Source organism: Scyliorhinus canicula, chromosome 9 (assembly GCF_902713615.1).
Source record: "Scyliorhinus canicula chromosome 9, sScyCan1.1, whole genome shotgun sequence".
Lineage (NCBI taxonomy): Eukaryota > Metazoa > Chordata > Chondrichthyes > Carcharhiniformes > Scyliorhinidae > Scyliorhinus > Scyliorhinus canicula.
In genome coordinates, this window is record NC_052154.1 from 43,406,450 (window position 1) to 43,429,295 (window position 22,846).

The 22,846-nt window shown below is 42.3% G+C and overlaps 1 protein-coding gene across 3 annotated transcripts in view; it reads right to left on the reverse strand.

Moving 5' to 3' along the window:
* Positions 1-485: 485 nt before the first annotated feature.
* uri1 (URI1 prefoldin like chaperone) overlaps positions 486-22,846 on the reverse strand; it is a 68,850-nt gene continuing 46,489 nt past the window's right edge. For all 3 annotated transcript variants that reach the window (XM_038806610.1, XM_038806612.1, XM_038806611.1), the window contains exons 6-11: positions 22,440-22,515; positions 16,356-16,542; positions 5,755-6,028; positions 4,445-4,587; positions 4,089-4,335; positions 486-1,207 (exon numbers count right to left, since the gene is read on the reverse strand). In XM_038806610.1, coding sequence (XP_038662538.1) covers positions 1,013-1,207; positions 4,089-4,335; positions 4,445-4,587; positions 5,755-6,028; positions 16,356-16,542; positions 22,440-22,515 — 1,122 coding nt within the window. In that variant the 3' untranslated portion in view covers positions 486-1,012. The remainder of the gene's footprint in view (positions 1,208-4,088; positions 4,336-4,444; positions 4,588-5,754; positions 6,029-16,355; positions 16,543-22,439; positions 22,516-22,846) is intronic.

Here is a 22,846-nt window from a genome sequence, read left to right on the forward strand (position 1 = left end):
TTGAGTGCCTTGAAACAGTAAAACACTTGTCGGCATTGTAGTTCCAAAACAAGAGAATCTACACACAAATGTGTGAATATCAAAGCAAGTTGCTCTAGTATGCATAACACATAGCAGACACAGAATTTTTTGGGATTACAGGTTTACCAAGGCAATTTGCAGTCAATGATATCACAATCATTTAGTGCTGTATTTTTCATTAACTTTTTGTTGAAGGCCATAATTCCAATCAGTGTATTGCTTCAGGGCATTCAGAGGAATTAAATGTATTGCCACAAAAAGATGCAGCACAGGTTAAGTACCAAATTTGAAATGTGGCATCCAACTACTCATTAAATGGCAGGCACTTCACCTCATTGTAAAATAAAACTGAACAAATACCCAGATAAATTAGTAGGGGAGGTACAATTATGTTGTTTTTAACAGTGTAACAAATCCTGTCCCATATGGTCCATAGTCTTACACTGTCAACAAATTAACAACCATTTTTTCTTTAATGTACAAAGGTATACTTTGCATGCAAAAATTTATTAAAATGAAACTAATGCACACACAATTTTACAAATGGTTTTGAAGATGAAAGCTTGTAATTTCCAGTCAACACTTTTACAAAGACCTTTTAAGAATTATACACAAAATAGCATATTTGCTTGAGAACACAGGTTGCAGCAGTTTTTTAAAAATCTATTCAGTACATCAAAATAAACATAACTAAGTGTCGCAGATTAAGTTTATAAAGAAACATGGGTGTAACTTGCTTTTAGGGGCCGACGAATGGAACCCAAAACTGGAAAATGGAGCACTGTGGAGGTTTTACAAAATCAATTCCACATTTAGATTTTTCTGAAAACAAACATTCAACTTATTAATGTATGAAAAAAAAATCACAGTTTGTAAGATGCTCAACAGGAAATTAAACAGGACTTTGTGTAAACCAGGATTGTGCACAGATCCTGTTCATCAAGTTCTAGTTCAGCCACAAAACATGAAACAGACAGTATTGCAAAAAAGTTCATTTTCTCTGCTGCATCCTGGCAGCTTTAAACTTTGAAACTCTCTTTGGAAGTTCTTGTGACGTTTCAAGAAAACTTTCCTCTTCAGACACTTTCTTCTCAGGAATTGTGGGTAGGACAGGATGAGCAATAGTAGAATGTGCAATTAATGTAGGCGAGATAGGTTCCTTTTCCACTACAGTGCCTGAAAATGCCTATCAAAAGTAATAAATAATAAATTGAATATCCTTACAATTAATAAGACATTTTAATTAAGATTTCAAATTTATAGCTCACAAACTCAAGAGCAAACTATGCAAGTTATCACAGCTTTCCTTTTGCTAGTCACAAATCTTCACTTGTGGGATTTGTACAGGTCAGCAACTCAAAACTAGATGGGTGAATTTTGTACCTAATCTATCTTTTTAAAAGTCATTAATGGGATCTGGATGACGCTGACTAGGCCTGCATTTATTGCCTCTTCCCAACTGTCCTCGAGAAGGTGGTGATAAGCTCCCTTCTTTAATTGCTGCAACATGTGTTGGTAGGGAGTTCCAGGATTTTGACCAAGCACCAGTGAAGGAATGGCAATATATTTCCAAGACAGGCTGGTAGAGTGGCTTTGAAGGAAACTTCCAGGTGATGTTGTTCCCATGTATCTGCTAAGCTTGTCCTTTTAGATGTTAGTTGTAATAGGTTTGGAAGGTACTAAGGAGCCTGGAGTTGCTGCAGTGCATCTTGTAGATGGTACAAACTGCTGCCAAATGTTCCATTGGTTGGAGTCATACCAAATACAAAGGAACATGTGCGGTGGGGGAGGGAGTGGATGTTGGCGCATGGGTTGCTTTGTCCAAGATAGTGTCGAGCTTCTGGAGTGTTGTTGGGGCTGCATGCATCCAGGCAAGTGGAGTGTATTCAGTCACACCGCTGACTTGTGCCTTGTAGATGGAGGACAGGCTTTGGGGGGTAGTCAGTTAATCGCCAGGTGATTCCAAGCCTCTGACTTGCTCTTGTAGCCACAGTATTTATATGGCGAGTTGTTTAGTTTCTGTTCAATGGTAACCCCCAGGATGTTGATAGTGGGGGATTCAGCGAGCACCCCGACTTCTGACCTTATGATGGAGGGACCCGCCAATGATGCTGCAGTTGAAGATGGTGGAGCCTAGGAAATTACACTGAGGAGTTCCTGCACTGATGTCCAGGAACTGAAATGTTTGGCCTCCAACAACCACAACCATATTCCTTTGTGTTAGGTATGACTCCAACCAACGGACAATTTCTCCCCGGTCTCCCATTGACTCCAGTTTTGCTCGGCTCCTTGAAGTCAAATGCTGGCTTGATGTTAAGGGCAGTCACTCTCACTTCTGGAGTTCAGCTCCTTTGTCCATGTTTGAACCAAGGCTGTAATTAGGTCAGGAGCTGGCCGACACTGGCAGGACCCAAACTGAACATCAGTGCAGCTAGAATAGTTATGTTCGGACGGAGGTAAAAAGCTATAAATTTTGACCCATGCTTATGCTGGCAGTGCAATCTCCAGTGCCCTCTTAAGCACTCAATCACCAGAAGGAACAAAAAAAAATGGTCATTAGGGGCTTTGCTTCTTTCCCAAATGATCCTTTCCCTAACCACTGGATAAGGGACTGCCATGAGCAGGGCAGTTATTTACAAGTTTACAATGCACAGTTGCTTTGAAGTAGAAACCATCCTGCAAAATAAACTTGGAGGAGTTTCACTACTGCCATTGGGAACAGTATTACTTCAGGTGATTCAGTGCATAAATTTGCTCCTCAGCATGGTAATAAGCCTTACAGATTAGGAAGGTTTGATCACTGGTCACTGACTCAATTCACCTATGAAAGTACGAGTCAGGGGCACAAATTGTTCTCTAAACCTTGAGCTAAACAGTTAGGAAGGGGGATAAAGAACGAAAACCAGATTAAGATGGACCGGATAAGGCTGTTCTCCTGAGTTCAACATCCTCCTAAGTCATTCTTAAAGTTCATAATGGCCCATTTGGGTGACATACCAAAAAGGGCTGCCAGCACTCAATGAACTACACAGCTTCTTCTCCTCAACTGGTGCGATGGTACTCCTGTATTTCTTGCATAATAATTCAATTTCTAAATCTATACATGATCACATAGAATCACAATGAAACAGCATGAGTAGGCCATTCATTCAGTCTATTGTGTCAGTACTAGTTTTCTAAATGAGCTTTCAATTACTCCCCAATCCCCTGAACGTTTCCCATTGCTTCACAAATTTTCCACTGCAAGTAATCAGCAAATTTCCCTGCAAAAGATATTGAATCTGCCTCCACCACCATTTCAAGCAGGGCACTCCAGATCATAACAGCTCATTATGTAAGTTTTCTTTTTCATGTCAACTTTGGCTCTTTTGCTCATGTCCTTAAATCGGTCTCCTCTGGTTTCGGACTTTACCAACTGGTAACAGTTTTTCTTAATGCTCTCTCAAAACCCTTCATTATTTTCAACAGCTCTATTACATTTCCCCTTAATGTTAGGACCTAGCTAGGACCACAATCAGGTGTTTTATAAAGGTTTAACAATTGCCTTGCGTTGTACTCGTGTCTATTTTTATAACCAAGGACCCCATGTGCCTTTTTAAGCATACATTTCAGCTGGTCTTGGCACCCGAAAAGACTTGCATACATACTGGTCTCAGTTCCTGACCACCTCCTGTAAAATTGGAAGCATTTAATTTGCATTGCATCTCCTCATTCTTCCCACCAAAATGAATTGCATGTTAAATTTCATTTGCATGCATCTGCCTACTTCAGTGGTTATCTTCTTGATGTCTGTTACTACCCTCCTGGCTACACTTCAAATATGGTACTATTTGCCACATATATTAGACAAGTAATGTTGCTTATGAGGAAGACCGTAACATGACCAGATCTTTACTTACCCAAGACAATTTCTGAAATGATTCACCACCTAGGGTATACTCCTATGTAGGTGTGTGAATTTATTGTACTAATTTGAGTTGCAGGCAAGGGTTAGAACAGAGTACATAGGTCCCTTCAAGAAAACTAAAATAATGAAAACAAAATACAAAACTAGTATCACCTCTTACCTCAAAGGAACTAGGCAAAGGGAAAGGTTTACTAGAAAGGTTTCCCTCTTCTTCCAAAATACTGCATTCACTGGCATCACTGTGTATAGCTTCTTCATGACTCAGAGATCGTAAGGTACACCGCCGGTCTTCAAATTCTGTTGTGCTACTCTCACTTGTATCACTGCATACACTGTTCTCTCGACTCCGTGACTTCAGAATCGATTTACGAGGAATGTATTCTCCATTGACAACATCAACAAAAAGTCTACAACAAAAATACAGCAACTGAGCTTACGATAAGAAAATGGCATTACAAATTTGAAAAATTAAGCTACGAAAACTCGGCATTCAGAAATTTGGCAAATTAAAAGTACCTGTAAATATCTGCAGGAGTTTTGATATTTCGCAGCTCTGGAGCGGTGTTTCCATTGCCAGTGCTGTTTCTCCTTTTGCGTTTAGCCTCTTCCCTCTTTTCACTGAATTTTAAGGTCGTGTTCTTGCCGGTATTTATTCTTACCTAAAAGTGTACAAATTCAAAGACTTAGAAACTATAGTAAAATCCTCACGACAAAACATAAAATAACATCTTCACATGGAAGTGCAAATTAATAATTAATGCTTCCATATTTCCGTTTAACTTGTATAAACACTAATTATGTCCGAAAATATTGTGGCGATCATTGTAAAGCAAACATATATATGATAGTTCTTTCTCCGTGTTAAAATGCCAATAAGACAAGATACAACAATCCTTTATTTAAATAACTGCTGTTTAGTCTCTGATCAAAACGTCAGTTTTATTTGGTTTGACCTGATAGAGTAAAGACTCTTATGGTAAAGACAGTAAACACACGTGGACTATATCAAAGTACTTTCAAAGTTTTTGCGCTTTCTTCTCTGGCCTGAGTTAAAGTTTCATTGGGCAGAAACAAGTAATAGCCTACAAATTTAGTCAAATTATATGGAACGTGGATGGACACCACACCGAACACTGGCTGAATTGGCACAACTTTTGAACTTAAGATTGTGCTCTTGCTTTTTAAATTAGGAACTGTTGTAAAATCAGAACTAAAATATAAACGTATTCAAGGAGGAATTAAACACAAGGCAAAATATTAAAAAGGACTTGCAGAGGCTGGGGTTAGCATAGTAACTATTGCAAGTTAGCTCTGGCATAGGCCCAAGGGCTGAAAGGTGTTGTCTCATGTTGAAAATGCAAGGATTACATTACTTTGCATTTTACTGAAAAAATACTGGATTTATTTAACTCAACATACAATTCGGGTATTCCCACATTTTTAAGATTTGGACCACATAACCATGTTCTTAAATGCTTCTTTAAACTGATCTTTCATGCTGGCACCATGAGGTTTCTTGTGATGTTGCAAAAGGGCAGATATGTCCTACCATATGCCATTAACATGGTTTTGCAGAGGTGGGGACTGAGCAGTAACAGTGGCAGAAAGACAACATTTAAGCTTTTCAGGCCATTGAAATATACTGGCTCTAGTTGGCCTGTCCTTGAACTACATGCAAAGTTATGCGGCAGACTGTAGCTGCAGCTCCACAATTTAGAAAATCCCCAGATATCCTAGGGAAATGTAAAAGAGGTGGCGACCAATAACTTAGGACTCTGTCCCTTCTGATTAAAAATTTAAAAGGCTAAAAAATTATAAATACTAACTCTTTTTGGTTCCACTGTGTGTATGAAGTGTATGGTTGGAACATTGTCATCATCACCAATAACTTCTTCATCATCTTCGTGACTGTGTTTCTGTTCCAAGCCGTTAATATGGGTACTAGGTACACTCAATTCAGTTGCTTTTTCATGGTCATCGTTTTCATGTTCAGCAAGAAGATTCTTCCAATCAGGCCTCTCATCTATGTTGGGCTTTATGTTTTTGTCTTTCTCTTCTTCAGAGGAGCTACTTTCTTCACTATTTCCATCAGCAGACATTCTGATACAAATAATCACAAATTACAAAGAGTAATAACTGGCTTCTTCGAGAGTTAATTTATTCAAACCTGTGCTACAGTATTTTAACAGACAGTATAGTTGACAGTACACTCTGTTACATAACTTAAGAACATAAGAACTAGGAGCAGGAGTAGGCCATCTGGCCCCTCGAGCCTGCTCCACCATTCAATGAGATCATGGCTGATCTTTTGTGGACTCAGCTCCACTTTCCGGCCCGAACACCATAACCCTTAATCCCTTTATTCTTCAAAAAACTTTTATCTTAAAAGCATTCAATGAAGGAGCCTCTACTGCTTCACTGGGCAAGGAATTCCATAGATTCACAACCCTTTGGGTGAAGAAGTTCCTCCTAAACTCAGTCCTAAATCTACTTCCCCTTATTTTGAGGCTATGCCCCCTAGTTCTGCTTTCACCCGCCAGTGGAAACAACCTGCCCGCATCTATCCTATCTATTCCCTTCATAATTTTATATGTTTCTATAAGATCCCCCCTCATCCTTCTAAATTCCAACGAGTGCAGTCCCAGTCTACTCAACCTCACCTCCTAATCCAACCCTTTCAGCTCTGGGATTAATCTAGTGAATCTCCTCTGCACACCCTCCAGTGCCAGTACATCCTTTCTCAAGTAAGGAGACCAAAACTGAACACAATACTCCAGGTGTGGCCTCACTAACACCGTATAGAGAAATACAGCACAGAACAGGCCTTTTGGCCCACGATGTTGCGCCGAACTTTTGTCCTAGGTTAATCAAAGAATTTTGGACAATTTTTCATGGGCAATCCACCCAACCTGCACATCTTTGGACTGTGGGAGGAAACCAGAGCACCCGGAGGAAACCCACGCAGTCACGGGGAGGATGTGCAGACTCCACACAGACAGTGACCCAAGTCGAAATCGAACTTGGGACCCTGGAGCTGTGAAGCAATTGTCCTATCCACAATGCTACCGTGCTGCCCTTAAGAAGTTAACCTACACTCCATTATTCTACCCAATAGCCGCTTGAAGGTCCCTAACGTTTCCGACTCAACTACTTCCACAGGCAGTGCATTCCATGCCCCCACTACTCTCTGGGTAAAGAACCTACCTCTGACATCCCCGCTATATCTTCCACCATTTATCTTAAATTTATGTCCTCTTGTAATGGTGTGTTCCACCCGGGGAAAAAGTCTCTGACTGTCTACTCTATCTATTCCCCTAATCATCTTATAAACCTCTATCAAGTCGCCCCTCATCCTTCTCCGTTCTAATGAGAAAAGGCCTAGCACCCTCAACCTTTCCTCGTATGACCTACTCTCCATTCCAGGCAACAAACTGGTAAATCGCCTTTGCACCTTTTCCAAAGCTTCCACATCCTTCCTAAAATGAGGCAACCAGAACTGCACACAGTACTCCAAATGTGGCCTGACCAAGGTTTTGTACAGCTGCATCATCACCTCACGGCTCTTAAATTCAATCCCTCTGCTAATGAACGCTAGCACACCATAGGCCTTCTTCACAACTCTATCCACTTGAGTGGCAACTTTCAAAGATCTATGAACATAGACCCCAAGATCTCTTTGCTCCTCCACATTGCCAAGAACCCTACCGTTAACCCTGTATTCCGCATTCATATTTGTCCTTCCAAAATGGACAACCTCATACTTGTCAGGGTTAAACTCCATCTGCCACTTCTCAGCCAAGCTCTGCATTCTATCTATGTCTCTTTGAAGCCGACAACAGCCCTCCTCACTATCCACAACTCCACCAATCTTCGTATCATCTGCAAATTTACTGACCCACCCTTCAACTCCCTCATCCAAGTCGTTAATGAAAATCACAAACAGCAGAGGACTCTCAAGTAAGGAGACCAAAACTGAACACAATACTCCAGGTGTGGCCTCACTCACACCGTATAGAGAAATACATCACAGAACAGGCCCTTCGGCCCACGATGTTGCGCCGAACTTTTGTCCTAGGTTAATCAAAGAATTTTGGACAATGTTTCTACAATTGCAGCATAACCTCCCTCGTCTTAAACTCCATCCCTCTAGCAATGAAGGACAAAATTCCATTCGTCTTCTTAATCACCTGTTGCACCTGTAAACCAACTTTTTGCGACTCATGCACTAGCACACCCAGGTCTCTCTGCACAGCAGCATGCTTTAATATTTTATCATTTAAATAATAATCCCGTTTGCTGTTATTCGTACCAAAATGGATAACCTCACATTTGTCAACATTGTATTCCACCTGCCAGACCCTAGACCATTCACTTAACCTATCCAAATCCCTCTGCAGACTTCCAGTATCCTCTGCACTTTTCGCTTTACCACTCATCTTAGTGTCATCTGCAAACTTGGACACATTGACGTTGGTCCCCAATTCCAAATCATCTATGTAAATTGTGAACAATTGTGGGGCCAACACTGATCCCTGAGGGACGGCACTAGCTACTGATTGCCAACCAGAGAAATACCCATTAATCCCCACTCTTTGCTCTATCCATGCTATTACTTTACCCTTAACACCATGCATCTTTATCTTATGCAGCAACCTTTTGTGTGGCACCTTGTCAAAGGCTTTCTGGAAATCCAGATATACCACATCCATTGGCACCCCGTTATCTACAGCACTGGTAATGTCCTCAAAAAATTCCACTAATTAGTTAGGCACGACCTGCCCTTTATGAACCCATGCTGCGTCTGCCCAATGGGACAATTTCTATCCAGATGCCTCGCTATTTCTTCCTTGATGATAGATTCCAGCATCTTCCCTACTACTGAAGTTAAGCTTACTGGCCTATAATTACCCGCTGTTTGCCTACCTCCTTTTTTTTTTTTAAAACAGTGGTGTCATGTTTGCTAATTTCCAATCCACCGGGACCACCCCAGAGTCGCGTGAATTTTGGTAAATTATCACTAGTGCATTTGCAATTTCCCTAGTCATCTCTTTTAGCATTCAGATGCATTACCTACCATTTATGAAAACGGTATCAGTCAGCTAGAGAAATGTGTCCCTGGAGTGACAATGCAGAGGTGACAGTGAAGTAACAGATACCTGCAAAAAATTTGCTATTGCACTAATACGGTCAAAAAGAATATAAATCTCAATTTTGATGAGTTAGTCTTCAATCACAAAGGAAATTGGTTTTGTTAAATATAGGTTATTTGCACTTTATAGCTCTGTAATTGAATCGATGAGTCATCTTAAAGCAGGAGTGCTGGAGAAAATAATTATCTCACTTAAATCACATCTTTGTAGAGGCCGAGGCTCCCTGGACTCTGATGTTTTCTTCCAAATTATACATCAACTTTGGAAAGTTTGCTGATCCATATATTTGAAGAATAATTGTGCTAGTACTAAAACATTGCGCCCTGCAAGTAACAATATTTTTCACACGCTTCACTGGGCAATGATTTTTCGTTACAAGACTTCAACAGCATTTTTCTGGACAAAGGGAATCAAGGGATACAAGAATAGGCAGAAAATTGGAATCTAGGTATCACATGAATCTTACTGAAGGAGAGAAGCTTCAAGGAGCCACATAACTTATTCCTCATCCTATTTCTTTTGTTGTAATTCAGTCCCTCAGCAGTTCATGAAATAATTCTGTGATTTTGATTTATTTTATTCTATTCTATTAAGTTTAGTATCCTTGATGTTAATTTCTCTCCAGAATTTTATAAGAGAATTGCATTATGATAACCTTGGCTACATTTGCTACATGACAACTATTACAATTCCATTCAACTTTTACAAATGCTCTTTGCTTCAAAAAAAAAACAAGAACAAAATTACTTTTCTAAGACTGACCCCATAATATTTTTTACTATTGCTTAGAATGAACTACAATACTTGCATTTGACCAATTAGGCTGCAAAGCAACTGAACAAAACAAATTCAAACTTAATTAAGATACATTAATTGTATTAAAAAGTGTGAATGACCATAAATTCAAAGAGAAAAAACTGATTGTATTCACTCTGCATCCGAAAGCCAATAATTCACATTTAGTACCTTCCAATAGTTCTGAAGTTTTGATAATAAATCAAGTCTGAAAGGAACTCCCTCTCATGCCTTACAAGTCACTATATCAGCAACAACTTTACATGTTCTGACCAAATGTTATTTGGGTGAGTGGAGATTGGGTTCTTTAATCTGATTGAAAATAATTCACATTTAAGCTGCTTCGGGTGCTCTGCAAAAGTTTGTAAATGTGTAAATGGCAGATAAAAACTAGACAGATAAATGACAGTAATAAAAGGCTTGGACAACTTCATAAACCACAACATCAAAAATTCAAGGGGCCTGTTAATATGAAATTTGACCAATTTTATTAAATTTCTCCTCTTTTTTAATGCAATATTGCAAAATGAATTGTTTTAAAGCAAATTTCTTCACTGTTCTCTAAGCCAACCAAACTGGGAAGCATAAAATTTGAGACAGGATTACACTTTTTTCTGGCCAATTATATATAGTATCACATTATAATGCACCAGTTTTCAACATCAATTTTTTTCTAATCTTACAAGGATCTTACTTGCAATGTTCATGTGGGTAATGGGGTGTTAGACATCACATTGGCAGGATGTAGGTTGATAATTGAGACCCGCCATTCAGAGTTATCATTCAGCAATATCGAGGAGAAAACATGCAGTTCTCCACACCGAGGGAAAGGGAACTTAATTCTCGGCTTTTTTCATGTATCTTCATGTGGCTGGTTTAAAAGTGCTAGAGGCCTGGCTGCAAATGGTACATTGCAGACAGACATTTCCGTGTGAAGTAGTAATAGCTGAAATTTTGCTGATAGTAATTCCAATTAGTATTATATCATATTTTACCTGCTTTGAGACGTTTAACTAAGCACAGGCCAAATATTAGTCTATTGACATCATGGTAGGTCTTATTTGCTTTGGAATGAACTGAGAAAAGTAAATGGTGAATTTTTACATTTTGATTATTCATTGAACTGCTGTCAACCTTCGTCAACTATTCCTTATCTCAGAGCATTGGCTCCAAGATTTCTATGCTACAAAATATATGGAGAAATAATTCAATTGTATCTATTAGATGTACCAAGATGTAGAGGTAGTTTTTGAGCCTCTTTTAAAGTCTACTTCACTTTTATTGCAATAGGTATAGAAAACAGCTTTGGGAATTTTATGAGGAGACATGTGAATGCATCACAATGGACCGTTTGGAATGTGGCCGCAAGTACAGTCAAACAGCACCAGAGAAGATAATCAAATTGCTCGAGATTGCAGCAATGCCAGATCCATGCCTCCAATCCATTTGAGTGGTGGGACAACAAATTGGTACACAGCAAACTTTGTTGGTAAACTAACAACCCATTGTTTGGGCCAGAATTCCTGCAATACCACAGGAGCAACTTGTATCATACAGTAACTTTAATGAAATAAAATATCCCAAAGCAACTCACAAGCAGCCTTTGAACTGAACCCAAGGCTCTAGTTAGGTTTTAACGAGTAGCTTAAGCTTAAAGGAAGAAAGAGAGGCAGAGGTGGATAAGTTCAACTCAGATTCTAGCCAGTTGGAAGACAAAACCAATGGTGGAGCAATTGAAATCAGGGTTGCTCAGGGTGCCAGAACTGAGTACTACAAAAGGTTCATGGGGCTGGAGAAGGTCACAGGGATAGGGAGGGGTGAGGCCATGGAGGGATTTGTAAACAAAGGTGATAATTTTAAAAATAGAGACATTGCTTGACTGAGAGCCAATGAAGGTCAATGAGGAGAGGTGAATGTGACTCTTCGCGATGAAGAACACAAGCAACAGAGTTTTGGATGGCTTCAAGCTAACAGAGGGTAGAATATAGGAAGCCATCCAGAAGTGCAATGGAAGAGTCAAATCTTGAGGTACGCGATGATTTCAGCAGCAGATGACTAGGGTTGGCAGCACAGTGGTTAGCACTGCTGCCGCATGGCAGCAAGGACCAAAGTTCGTTCCCGGCCGTGGATCACTCTCCATGTGGAGTTTCTCCCCGTGCCTGCGTGGGTCTCGCCCCCACAACTCATATGTATAGGATAGGTGGACTGGCCATGGTAAATTGCCCCTTAGTTGGAAAACAATATATATAATTGGGTACTCTAAATTAAAAACAAAAGATGGCTAGGGCAGAGTGGAGTGATGTTATGATGGTGGAAATAGACAGTGTTAGCAATGGTAGAGGTGGAAATATTCAGTCTTGGTGAGAGTATAGATATGTAGTCAGAAGCTTATTCCTAATGGTCTTGCTCAGTTTCAGCGAAAGGAGTTTGGAGTGGGGACTGAAAGCAATGAGGTCAGTCTTCCCCATATTTAATTGGAGTAAATTTCTGCTCATTCAGTACTGAATGTTGAGCAAGGCATCTGATACTTAGTGACGCTGGAATCATCGTGAGATATGGTAATGTGGAGCTGGGTGTTGGACACTTCAGTTTATATGTGTAAACAAATTCTATGGTTTCAGATGAGGATGTGGGATGGGGAGCATGTAAATGAGAAATATGGAGGCCACAGATAGATCTTTGGAACACAGTAGACGTAATGCCTCCTACTCTGCAGGAAGTGAAGCCTTTGCATGTGATACACCGGCTACAATGAGATAAGAATGGAATCATGCAAGCTCAACTGTGGAGAGGCACTGGAGGTGAATTCGGTGATCAGCCATGTTGAAAAGGATGAGAAAGGATGGGTTACTTTAGTCATAGTCACATAGACTGCAATTTATTACTTTGACAAAAGCCATTTCAGTGCTTACAGGGGCAGAAACATGATAGGAGGGATTCAACCACAAAGTTCCCAGAAAGAGGGGCATAGTTTTGGGAAGCGACAGAACCATTAGAAAAGCAGACTGATGGGAGTTTGCAAGGATAGTCAGGTGAGGACAGGTTTAATGGTGAAAGGTACAGTACTCTGGGTGTGGGTCTCAAACAAGATAAACTGGTAGGCCATAAGAACGACAGATGAGTTAAAGATGCAAATTCAGGACTAGGCCAGAGTAGAGAGAACCCAATGAATGGGCTGGAAGGTAGAGAACTTGCAGAAACATATGATTAGATGACCACCAAACAATGGGGAAAATAAAGAGGAGCAAATTTACAGGGAGACTGGAGAGTGGCAAGAACTGTAGATTGGTTATAAAGAGGGATTTTAAGTATGAAAATACATACTGGGATAATAGTATAAAAGGCAGGGAGGGTGACGTGTCTTCAGAAATTTTCTTGATCATTAAGTTTCTGGTCGAGTGAGGAAAAAGGCATTGCTGGATCTAGTTCTGGAAATGAGGTGGATTAACTAGATCAAATGTCAGGAGGGGAACTTTTAGGGAACATTGATTATTGCACCAAATGTTTGAGAATAAAACCATTTAATTGGAGAAGGGCCAATTTCAATAGTTGAGTGGCTTTATCCTGGGTATGCTGCCATCGAAGGTTGGCTGGCAAAACTGCCAATAACAGTGGGCTTCTTTAAAAAGGAATAGTGCCTCTGGTACAGCTGTGGTACACTCATGAAGGGGGGGGGGGGGGGGGGGGGGGGGTTTAGGCCAGAGCCCCTTGGATGACAAAAGAGAAAGTAAGACTGGGATGAAAAATTCAAGAAAGGTCATCTCCATTCCAAACATCATGACTCCTCCAGTTGAAATATGAAACATAGAAGATGCAGGGAACATGTAAACAACATGCAGTTTAATTGAAGAAACAGGGGCGAGAATCTATTCGGAGATGCTCCTCCAATCAAAGATCTTGCCCAAGCCATGCTGCTGCTCCAGCTCCTCCAATAGCATTTTGTGAGTGTGGTATTTGCATATCTTTAATCATCTCCTTACTAAAGGGGAACTGTTACCAGGGCTTGAAAATTGCAACTAAGATTGGATAGACTAGGGTTGTTTTCCTTAAGAGGCTTGGGGGGGGGGGGGGGGGGGGGGGTGGTTACACCTCTAATTGAGGTGTAAAGAATTGAGTGCCTAGATGGAATAGAAAGGAAAAACCTGCTCCCCTAGCTGAGGGGTTAATTACCGGGGGCATAGATTTAAGGTGCTTGGTCGAAGGATTAGAGGGAACATTGGGAAAAATGTCTTCCCCCAAAGGAACGATGGGCATGTGGAATTCACAAATTTTATGTTGGAAGTTGAAATGCTCAACTCATTTAAAAAGGTACCTGGATCTGCACCTGAAATGTTATAGCCTGCAAGATCAGGTGTTGGAAAGTCGTGTTACAAGCAGCTGCCTGGTTTTTTTTGGCCAGCGCAGACACAATGGGCTGAATAGCCCCTTCCTGTGCTGTAACTTTTTTATGGTTCACCGTTCCTGCTGTCCCACTCTTGCTTCTCCTCCAGAGACAGAAGCTATGATTTGAGCAGCAAGGACAGGAGATTGGGAACCTGTTATTGGGGGAGCTGGAGTAATTGAATGACAACCTATTCGACTTTAACATTCGGCAGAACCACAAGTTTGAGAAGAGGTCAGAGACATCGAGACTAAAAGCAGGTCCTGAGAACCTAAATAAACCAAGAACAAGGGCAGCCAGCAGAAGTAGAGGGAAGGCCTGCCACATTTAGCACAGGGCTAAAAAGCTGGTTTTTAAAGCAGACCAAGGCAGGCCAGCAGCACGGTTCAATTCCCGTACCAGCCTCCACGAACAGGCGCCAGAATGTGGCGACTAGGGGCTTTTCACAGTAACTTTGTTTGAAGCCTACTTGTGACAATAAGAGATTTTAATTTTCTGTGTTGATAGGTGTGGGTGGAGACTGGGGAAGTATTGAAAAATAAAAGCACGCAGATTCATTTTGTCTTTTACTAATTCACCTAAACTGCTCATGTTCGTCTGATTTTTAGCTCATTACATCAAATAGTTGGAGTTTTAGACAAATTTGCTCTGTTTATTATTGCAAATTGTCCAAACCATGTATTGTCAAATAAAGTGTTACTTTGTAAAATATGTTACACATGGTTAACTTAATATTTTGCTCTGATTAACTCTGCTTGAGATTGGATGAACTGCGATATAGGTCTTTCCATTTGCTATTTGTGATATCTTGTCTACCTGAAGGAAACCATGAAACAATACAATAGAAATACGGATGCTAACATCACCACACTGCAGGACATAACAAAGGACTTGGGGAGAATAAAACAGCCCCTGGAAATCAAAAGGAGCCCCTGAAATGAAGGACCTGGACAGAGTAGATGGGAGAATCTGTTCCCACTGGCAGAAAGGGTAGAGAACCAGAGGACACCAATTATGGCAAAAGAAACAGAGACAATAGGAGGGGAAAAAATTTATATGCATTATTTGAGAGCGTGGTTGAGCCAGATTCAGTCATGATTTCTGAAAGGAATTGTATAAATACCCGAAAGGAATAAAACTGGGGAGCTAGAGAGAATGGACAGGGGAATGAAACTAGCTACACTACTCTTATAAAGAGCTGTCAGACACCAAGAGCTGAATTATTTCCTTCTGTGGTGCGACCAATGATTCTATTATTACAAACTTTGATCTGCCACCTTCATCAAGGCATCCCAAGTTCAGCATTGAAAACTTTGATGGTTTGAAAAAAAAAGTAAAAACTCTTCAGTGAAGAGGACCAAATAGAAGGTGGTGGGAGCAGGGGGGAGGGGGGGATATCTTCTTTCAGTTCTCTTACCAGTGACATGTTTCAGAACTCCCTCTGCAGTACTCCCAGGCCCAATGCCCATCTGTTCCTGTCACTGTTTGCTTCCCCAACATTGCCTAACCATGATTCCCACCACTGTTACATGTAGCACTTGCAACCTTTCCACATTTACGCATCTTTCCTACCATCTTCCTTTCTTATCTGAGCTTTAAAAATGTAAGTAAAATTATCTTTAAATTAAAGCATGATTGACAACAGCTGCAATAATCAATGCAAAATGGTGTTAGACTTGAAAATACCAGTAACTCCCATTATACTGTGCAATCCAGAGAACATATCAGGTATTACATGCAATAAACATTATCTGACAATGAAACCAATGGCATGGACAATGCACTAATACAAGGATAAAGTTTGGGAGTTAGTGCATACGGGAGCCAATGTAGCGGACACACTAGTTGAATCATAGAATTTACAATGCTGAAGAAGACCAGGTCACCATAGAATGTGCAACTTGCCATACCAAAAATCACGTAGCATTGCTGAAACAATAGGAAATATTTAGTGATAATGAACACTGTGCAAATTATATAAATAACAAAGAAATGACCATGACATTACTGCCCTAGCTTTAAAAATAATTCAAAATGCTTTGAGAAGCTTTACAGCTTGTGTCTTTGAAAAATGTTAACCACCAAGCTCTGAACACATTACCTATCAATTTCATCCTGCAGCTCCTCTTGTTGTTCCAGCTCATCCAGCCTGGCCCACAATTCCTCCTCATCTAGGATACTTGGCTTGCAGTCACCACCACCATCACCATCGCCATCCTCCCATTCTGCCACAAAAACCTCTTTGGGTCTGGGATTTTCTTTTGGCTTATGAGCTTTTCTGTGTTTCCCTGTAATTTTAAGATTTTAGAATACACTTCAAACACTCAATGCCTCTTCACTACAATACATCAATGCATTTTGAGCATCATAAAAGCTTCAGTGATTGAAGACTTGCACATAGGCTTTTAAAACAACACATAGCAATAAACATACAAGAATGGAAAGTCAACCATTTTTGTATTCAGTTCTATTTTTAAATAGTTTAAATAGAGGGTTATAATCAATGCATCAAGGGGGACGTCCAACGGTGACATGTAGGAGGTCACACACCAAAGTAGCTTCCAGCCAGAGTCCTTGTTTTTAGTCCTTGTAGTCCAGTTCAAGGAAAATTTGTGTATAGACACGGCCCACCTAACAGTTTTTTGTGATAAGATGTCAAAGAACGCAGAAAAGAACATTGGAATGAAGGGAACAGGTGGTAGCCCTCAAGCAGAGACGGAGAAGGTGTAAAGTTCGTTGGGAGCAAAGTTGGCAGAGGCAAGCTAGTCAGGTGGGGCCGCACCTTTTACAGTGCATAAGCTGACAGAAGTAATGGCAGTTTGAGACACAATTCGGCAAGCACTTTGAGGAGCAGGGGAGGGAGATGTTGGAGGCCCTCAAAATGTTGGTGGAAGACGGGCTCAGCCTAATAGGGGAGAAATTGGTAAAAACCTCAGACGATGTGAGAGCATGGAGAAGTGCTGAAAGTGGTGGAGGAGACCTGGTCTTCACAGTGACCAGATAGCCTCATTGGAAGCTGAGCTGTTGGTGGGAGAGGAGAGGAATAAGGGCTTAAAGGTAAGGTCAAGGATCTGGAGAACAGATCGAGGAGGCAGAACCTCCAGATCGTGGGGTTTCGGAGAGGGTAGCGGGCCCGAGGCTGATAAAGAGTACTTTGCCGAGATGTTTGCAAAGTTTTACTGGTTGGTGGGAAAGGAAGAGAGAGGACGACATACGTTTCTCTCCCCGGAACTGGACTGGGCCCACCGAACGCTGCGGGAGAGGGCATGGGCAAATGAGCAACCACAGGTGGTGATAGTGTGTTTTCAGTGCTACTAGACGGAGGAGTGGGCCATGAAATAGGCCACGGAAAATCTTGAGGTGGGGTGGGAAGGTAGCAGTATTCAAATCTATCAGGATGTCAGAACAGAGCCGACGAGATGCGTGCGGTCTTTAATAAGGCAAAGTCGGCGCTGTATAAGAGAGATCTGCGTTTGGGTGTGTATCTGACGAGGCTGACGGTAACGCACAACTCCAAAGATTACTTTTTTGAAACACCGGGGGGAAGCAGAGGCTTTCGTTAAAGCACAAGGACTTGGACGGGATTGATTGGGGACATGCAATATTTGGTTAACAGATTGACGATTCTGTGGTGGAGGGATAGGTTGTTTGGAGTGGTTGAGGGGCCGAGGAACCTGGGGATAAAGACAGTAATGTGATAACATAAGGCCCAAAATGGAGGGTTGCAAAGTTCAAAGGCTTGTGTCTTGGTTATCCCTTTGCAGCGGGTGGGCGAGGTAGTTTATTCTTTTCTTTGTTCATTGGGTGTGGGCCCTGGCAGAGGGCTACCTCACTAGCAGGCAGAATTCAGCTAGTGAGCAGGAGCTCAACTAGTGAATGTGAATGAAGGGCTGTGGCCTGTTGGACCTGTTCAGACAGGTTTTGATGAGCCTGGAAGGTGTGAATGGTGAGGAGATATTAGGATTCGACAAGAGGTAGCTGGAGATTTCTGGGATGGAGAGAAAGGTAGATTGATGACGGTGACCAGGGGTTTTACTTTGTCTCGGCTTGAGGGTGGCAGCTGGTGGTTATCTTGGGTGGGCCTTGGCATTAGGGATTTGGAATATGATGGGGATACTCCCTCACGGTGGAGGAATTGGCTGATGACTTTGTTGGGGACAGGCGGGGAAAAGAGGGATCCCCAATCAGGCAGTTGGAATGTTAGGGACTGGGGGCCCAGTGAAACGAGCAACGGTTTTCTCTCATTTGAAGAATTTAAAGGCCGATGTGATGCTTCAGCAGGAGACCCACCGGCAGGTGAGGAGTCAGGCTAGGCTTTGGAAGAGCTGGGTGAGCCAAGTGTACCAGACAGGCATTGAAATCAGGGCTCGGAGGTAGTAATCTTAATTAATAAAAATGGGTCCAGTTTCACACAGGTTGGTTCATCGGGCACTGGAAGGTAAATCGGTGTTGTATCTTGGGGGAGGATCTTGTACGGTATTCTGAATACAAAATTAAATTGGTCTAAGCCAAAGTCATTGCCCCGCTAGCAAAGGAAGCAATGGTATTGATGCCGTCTTTTTTTGGGGGGGGGGGGGGGTGGGGGGAGACGGGAAGAGAGAAAACTGATCCGTCGCAGTTTATGCACTTTTGGGGGGGGGGGGGGATTTACTTCATGATTGGACTGTCTCTTTCGCTTGAGACAAGGAGAGCGGAATACTCCTCGATTGTCATCTTGGAACGTGCTCCAAATCTAGTGGATCTGGCATTAGAGATGGGTTTGGTTCAGTGTCCAGCTTAGAAGCTGGATGTGGGTTATTGGCAGACCTGGGGTTCTACGGACAGATATCAAGGGCGACAGAGGAGTATGTGGGATTTAATAAGAATGGGTCGGTCTTGCTATCGGTTCAGTGCAAGGTCCTGGAAGAAGTGGTTCGAGGGGCATATTGCACAAAGCGCATATGGATGGGGCGAGGGGAGGGAGAGAAAAGAAACGCCAAAGGTTGGTAGATGAGATCTTGGAGGTAGATGGCAGATACCAGAGTGAACCAACCCCAGAGCACCTAGCTAACAGGAAGCTACAGATGTAATTTGACCTATTATCCACAGATATGATGGTGCGCCAGTTGCAGCGCTCATAGGGGGGGTTTGTACGAGTATGGGGAGAAGACTAGTCGTCTCTTGGCTTGCCAGTTGAGGCAGCAGATGACCTCGAGAGGTTATTCAGGTCCAAAATGCGGGTTGGACAAAGTCAATGGGGCATTTGAATCGTTTTATAAGAACTTTTACAGGTCGGAGGAGCCTGGGGAGGGGTCAGTTATGTTGGAGTTCTTGGAGGTGTTAAAGTGTCTCAAAATGGAGGGGGGAAAAGAGCGTGAAGGGTTGGAAGAGCCATTGGGTGCGGAAGAGGTCACGACAGCTATAGGGCGAATGTAGACGGGCAAGGCCCCAGGGTCTGACGGGTTCCCAGTGAAATTTTATAAGACGTTTGCAGGACAGTTGGTACCATTATTGGTGGAGACGTTTGAGGATTCAGTAATGCGCAGTTCCCTCCCTGAGGCACTGATGCAAGCAGCATTTCACTTCTTTTAAAAAAGGATAAGGACCGGTAAAATGCGGGTCGTATTGAATGTAAAGATATCGGCTACGGTGTTGGCACGGAGGTTGGAGCAATGTCGCCCTCAAGTTATCGGGAAGGAAGAGACGGGTTTTGTAAGGCCGGCAATTGTCATCTAACGTGCGATTGTTAAATGTGGTGCTGTCTCTGGAGGGGCCAGAACCAGAGGTAATCATGTCATAGGATGCCGAGAAGGCATTCAATAGAATAGAATGGGGGATATTTGTTTACAGTATTGGAGAAGTTTGGGTTGGGGCCCAAGTTTGTGTCTTGGATACGATTGTTGTACAAAGCCCCGAAAACCAGTGTCTGCACAAACAGTAGTTCGGGGCATTTCCAATTAAACAATGGACAACACAGAGGTGCCCCATAACCCCCTTTGTTTGCACTGGCGAGAGCGCCTTTCGCCCTCACCCAGAGGGCTTCAGATAAGTGGAAGGGGATAATGAGGGGAGGGGTAGAGCATACGGTGTCCTTGTACACCAATGATCTCTCACTGTATGCGATGGACCTGATCCCCACTATGGGCAATATAATGGGGCTGCTGAGGCTCTTTGGCTCTTTTTCAGGGTACAAATTAAACTTGGAAAAAATGAGTCAATCTGGAGACTGCTAGCGTTCTGGGTGGCTGGTACCAACTTCAGCTATCTGGGGGATCCAGGTGGCCCGGCTCCTAAGCTGAACCAAAGCAGCTTGGTGGACAAGGTCAGGAATGTTTTGCAGAGGTGGGATAATCTGCCACTGTGCTTGGCGGGCAGGGTTCACCCTGTCAAGGTGAATATTTTGCCAAGATTTTTGTTCACGTTCCAGTGTTTGCCTGTCTTTCTCCCCGAATCCTTTTTGGGGGAGTTGAACATCTCCTTTATATGGATGGTTAAGACCACAAAGATGCTAAGGATAGTGCTTCAGAGGGACTGACTGTCTGTGCCTGATATATTGATATATTATTCCTGGGCAGCAAATGCGGAGGTGTTGTGTTGGTGTAGTGATCCGGAGACACATGGGTGCAGATGGAATCAAAGTCATGTAGAGGGCTTGGTTGAGTGCATTAGCAACGGCCTCGCTCCCATTCTCACCAGTGAAATATGCGGCAAGTCGGGGGGGGGGGTTGTCACAACCTTGAAGGTATGGAGACAATTAGACAGCATTTAAAATTGGGGGCGCTGTTGAAGCTGTCTCCGATTTGTGCGGATCATATGTTTAAGCCTGTGAGGTTGGAAGCTACATTTGGGGAGGAGGGGGACGGGGTCGCAAAGAATGGGGGATCTGTTCATGGAGGGCTGGTTTTCTAGTTTAGAGGAACTGTCGAAAAAATTTGGACTCTCACCATCTAACTCAGATACATCCAAGTTTGCACTTTTGTGTAACAGATCTTTCTGACATTCCCCATAGCGCTGCCAACCTCATTAATGGAAGGGGTTCTTTCATTCGCATGGTTCGAGGGTGTATTTCCCATATCTATGGACGGATTATGTCCATCTATAGAGGGGGTTAAGGCCAAGTGAGATGAGGAGTAGGGGGCTATTTTGGATGAGGTGGCGTGGTGTGAGGCATGGGGAGGGTGAACTGTACATCATGTGTGAGGCTTGGCCTAATACACAAAGTCGTGCATAGGGATCACTAAATAGGTCCAGGATGAGTCTGTTCTTTGCAGTGGGGTGGAGGATAAGTGCGAGCGCTCTGCAGGGGCTGGCCAACAATGTGCATGTGTCCCAAACTTGTGGGCTTCTGGGTCTCCTGCTTTCGCACCATGTCGGCGATTCTGAAAATTGAACTGAAGCCCTGTCCCTTAGTGGCTATTTGGTGTGTCGGCTCGCCAGAGCTGCAAACTGGCGCGGGGGCCAACGTCTTGGTCTCACTGGTTACCCGGAAGAGTGCGCTGATAGGGTGGAGCTAAGCTTCTCCACCCAGTGCCTCAAATGTGACTTGGAGATCTGATGCCGTTACTATACCTCGAGATAGTCAAGTGCACCATGAGGGGAGCAACTGGGGGTTCCACTGAAGATTTTGGGGGGGGGGGGGGGGGAAAGAGAGACAGAGGAGAAGGGAGAGGAGAGAAGTGAGAGACAGATGGAGAGGACGTGTTGGGGGGAGGGGGGGGAGAAAGGCTGAGGAGTTAGGTGTTTGGGAAGAGTGGGGTTAGCTTATTAGGGCTGGTAGGTGGGATGGGGGATTCTGTTTGAATTTGTATTCTGCATAAAGTTGAAAAAAGTTGAATAAATATATATATTTTTTTAAATGAATGCATCAACAGACGATAAAAATATATTGTTGAACTATCCAATACAGAGGAACTATTCCAATGGTAAGTGTGCAAAACTTTAGTGCAGCACGATGTACACATTAAAAATGAAAGGGTGTAAGCTGTAATCAGAAATTTTAATCAGGTATTTTTAATTGGAAGGAGGAATGGTTAAGATTAACAAAATCAAAGTTGGAGTTGCACCAGTAAAAAAAAAACACGGCCAGCACAAAGTACAAACATGAGGATAAAATGCTTCTCTCTCTCACCTCAAGCACATTTGGAGTCCTAGTTATTTATGAGCTTTAATTAATCATGTAAAGTAAATGGCAGAAATAATTAAGTACCTTCAGACTTTAAATCCTTAATTTCTAGGTCTTCATTCTGAATTTCCTCGTGTATTTCTACAATACCTTCCTTACCCTAATTAGAAAAGAATGCAGTATATAAAAAAAGTTCAATTTGATTGGTGTGCTCATCTAAATTAGAATACGAAATATTAATTGTGGCCCATTTATACATTCCTCTTCAGTAGTTCTAGCACTGTATGTTGGCAACAGCTCAAAAGCAAGTCATTCTCAACTACTTTCTTTTATGCGGCAGTTTTTCAACTCATGAGACAATGGTTTGTCGTGTTTTGGTGGTCAACTTTATTAAACATCTCCTAGTATGGCTCAGGGGCCCCATTCAGTCTCTGCAGTATTTTCTGCAAAGGAAGACAATGGGCTGAGAAGTTGCACAATTTACTGGCCTG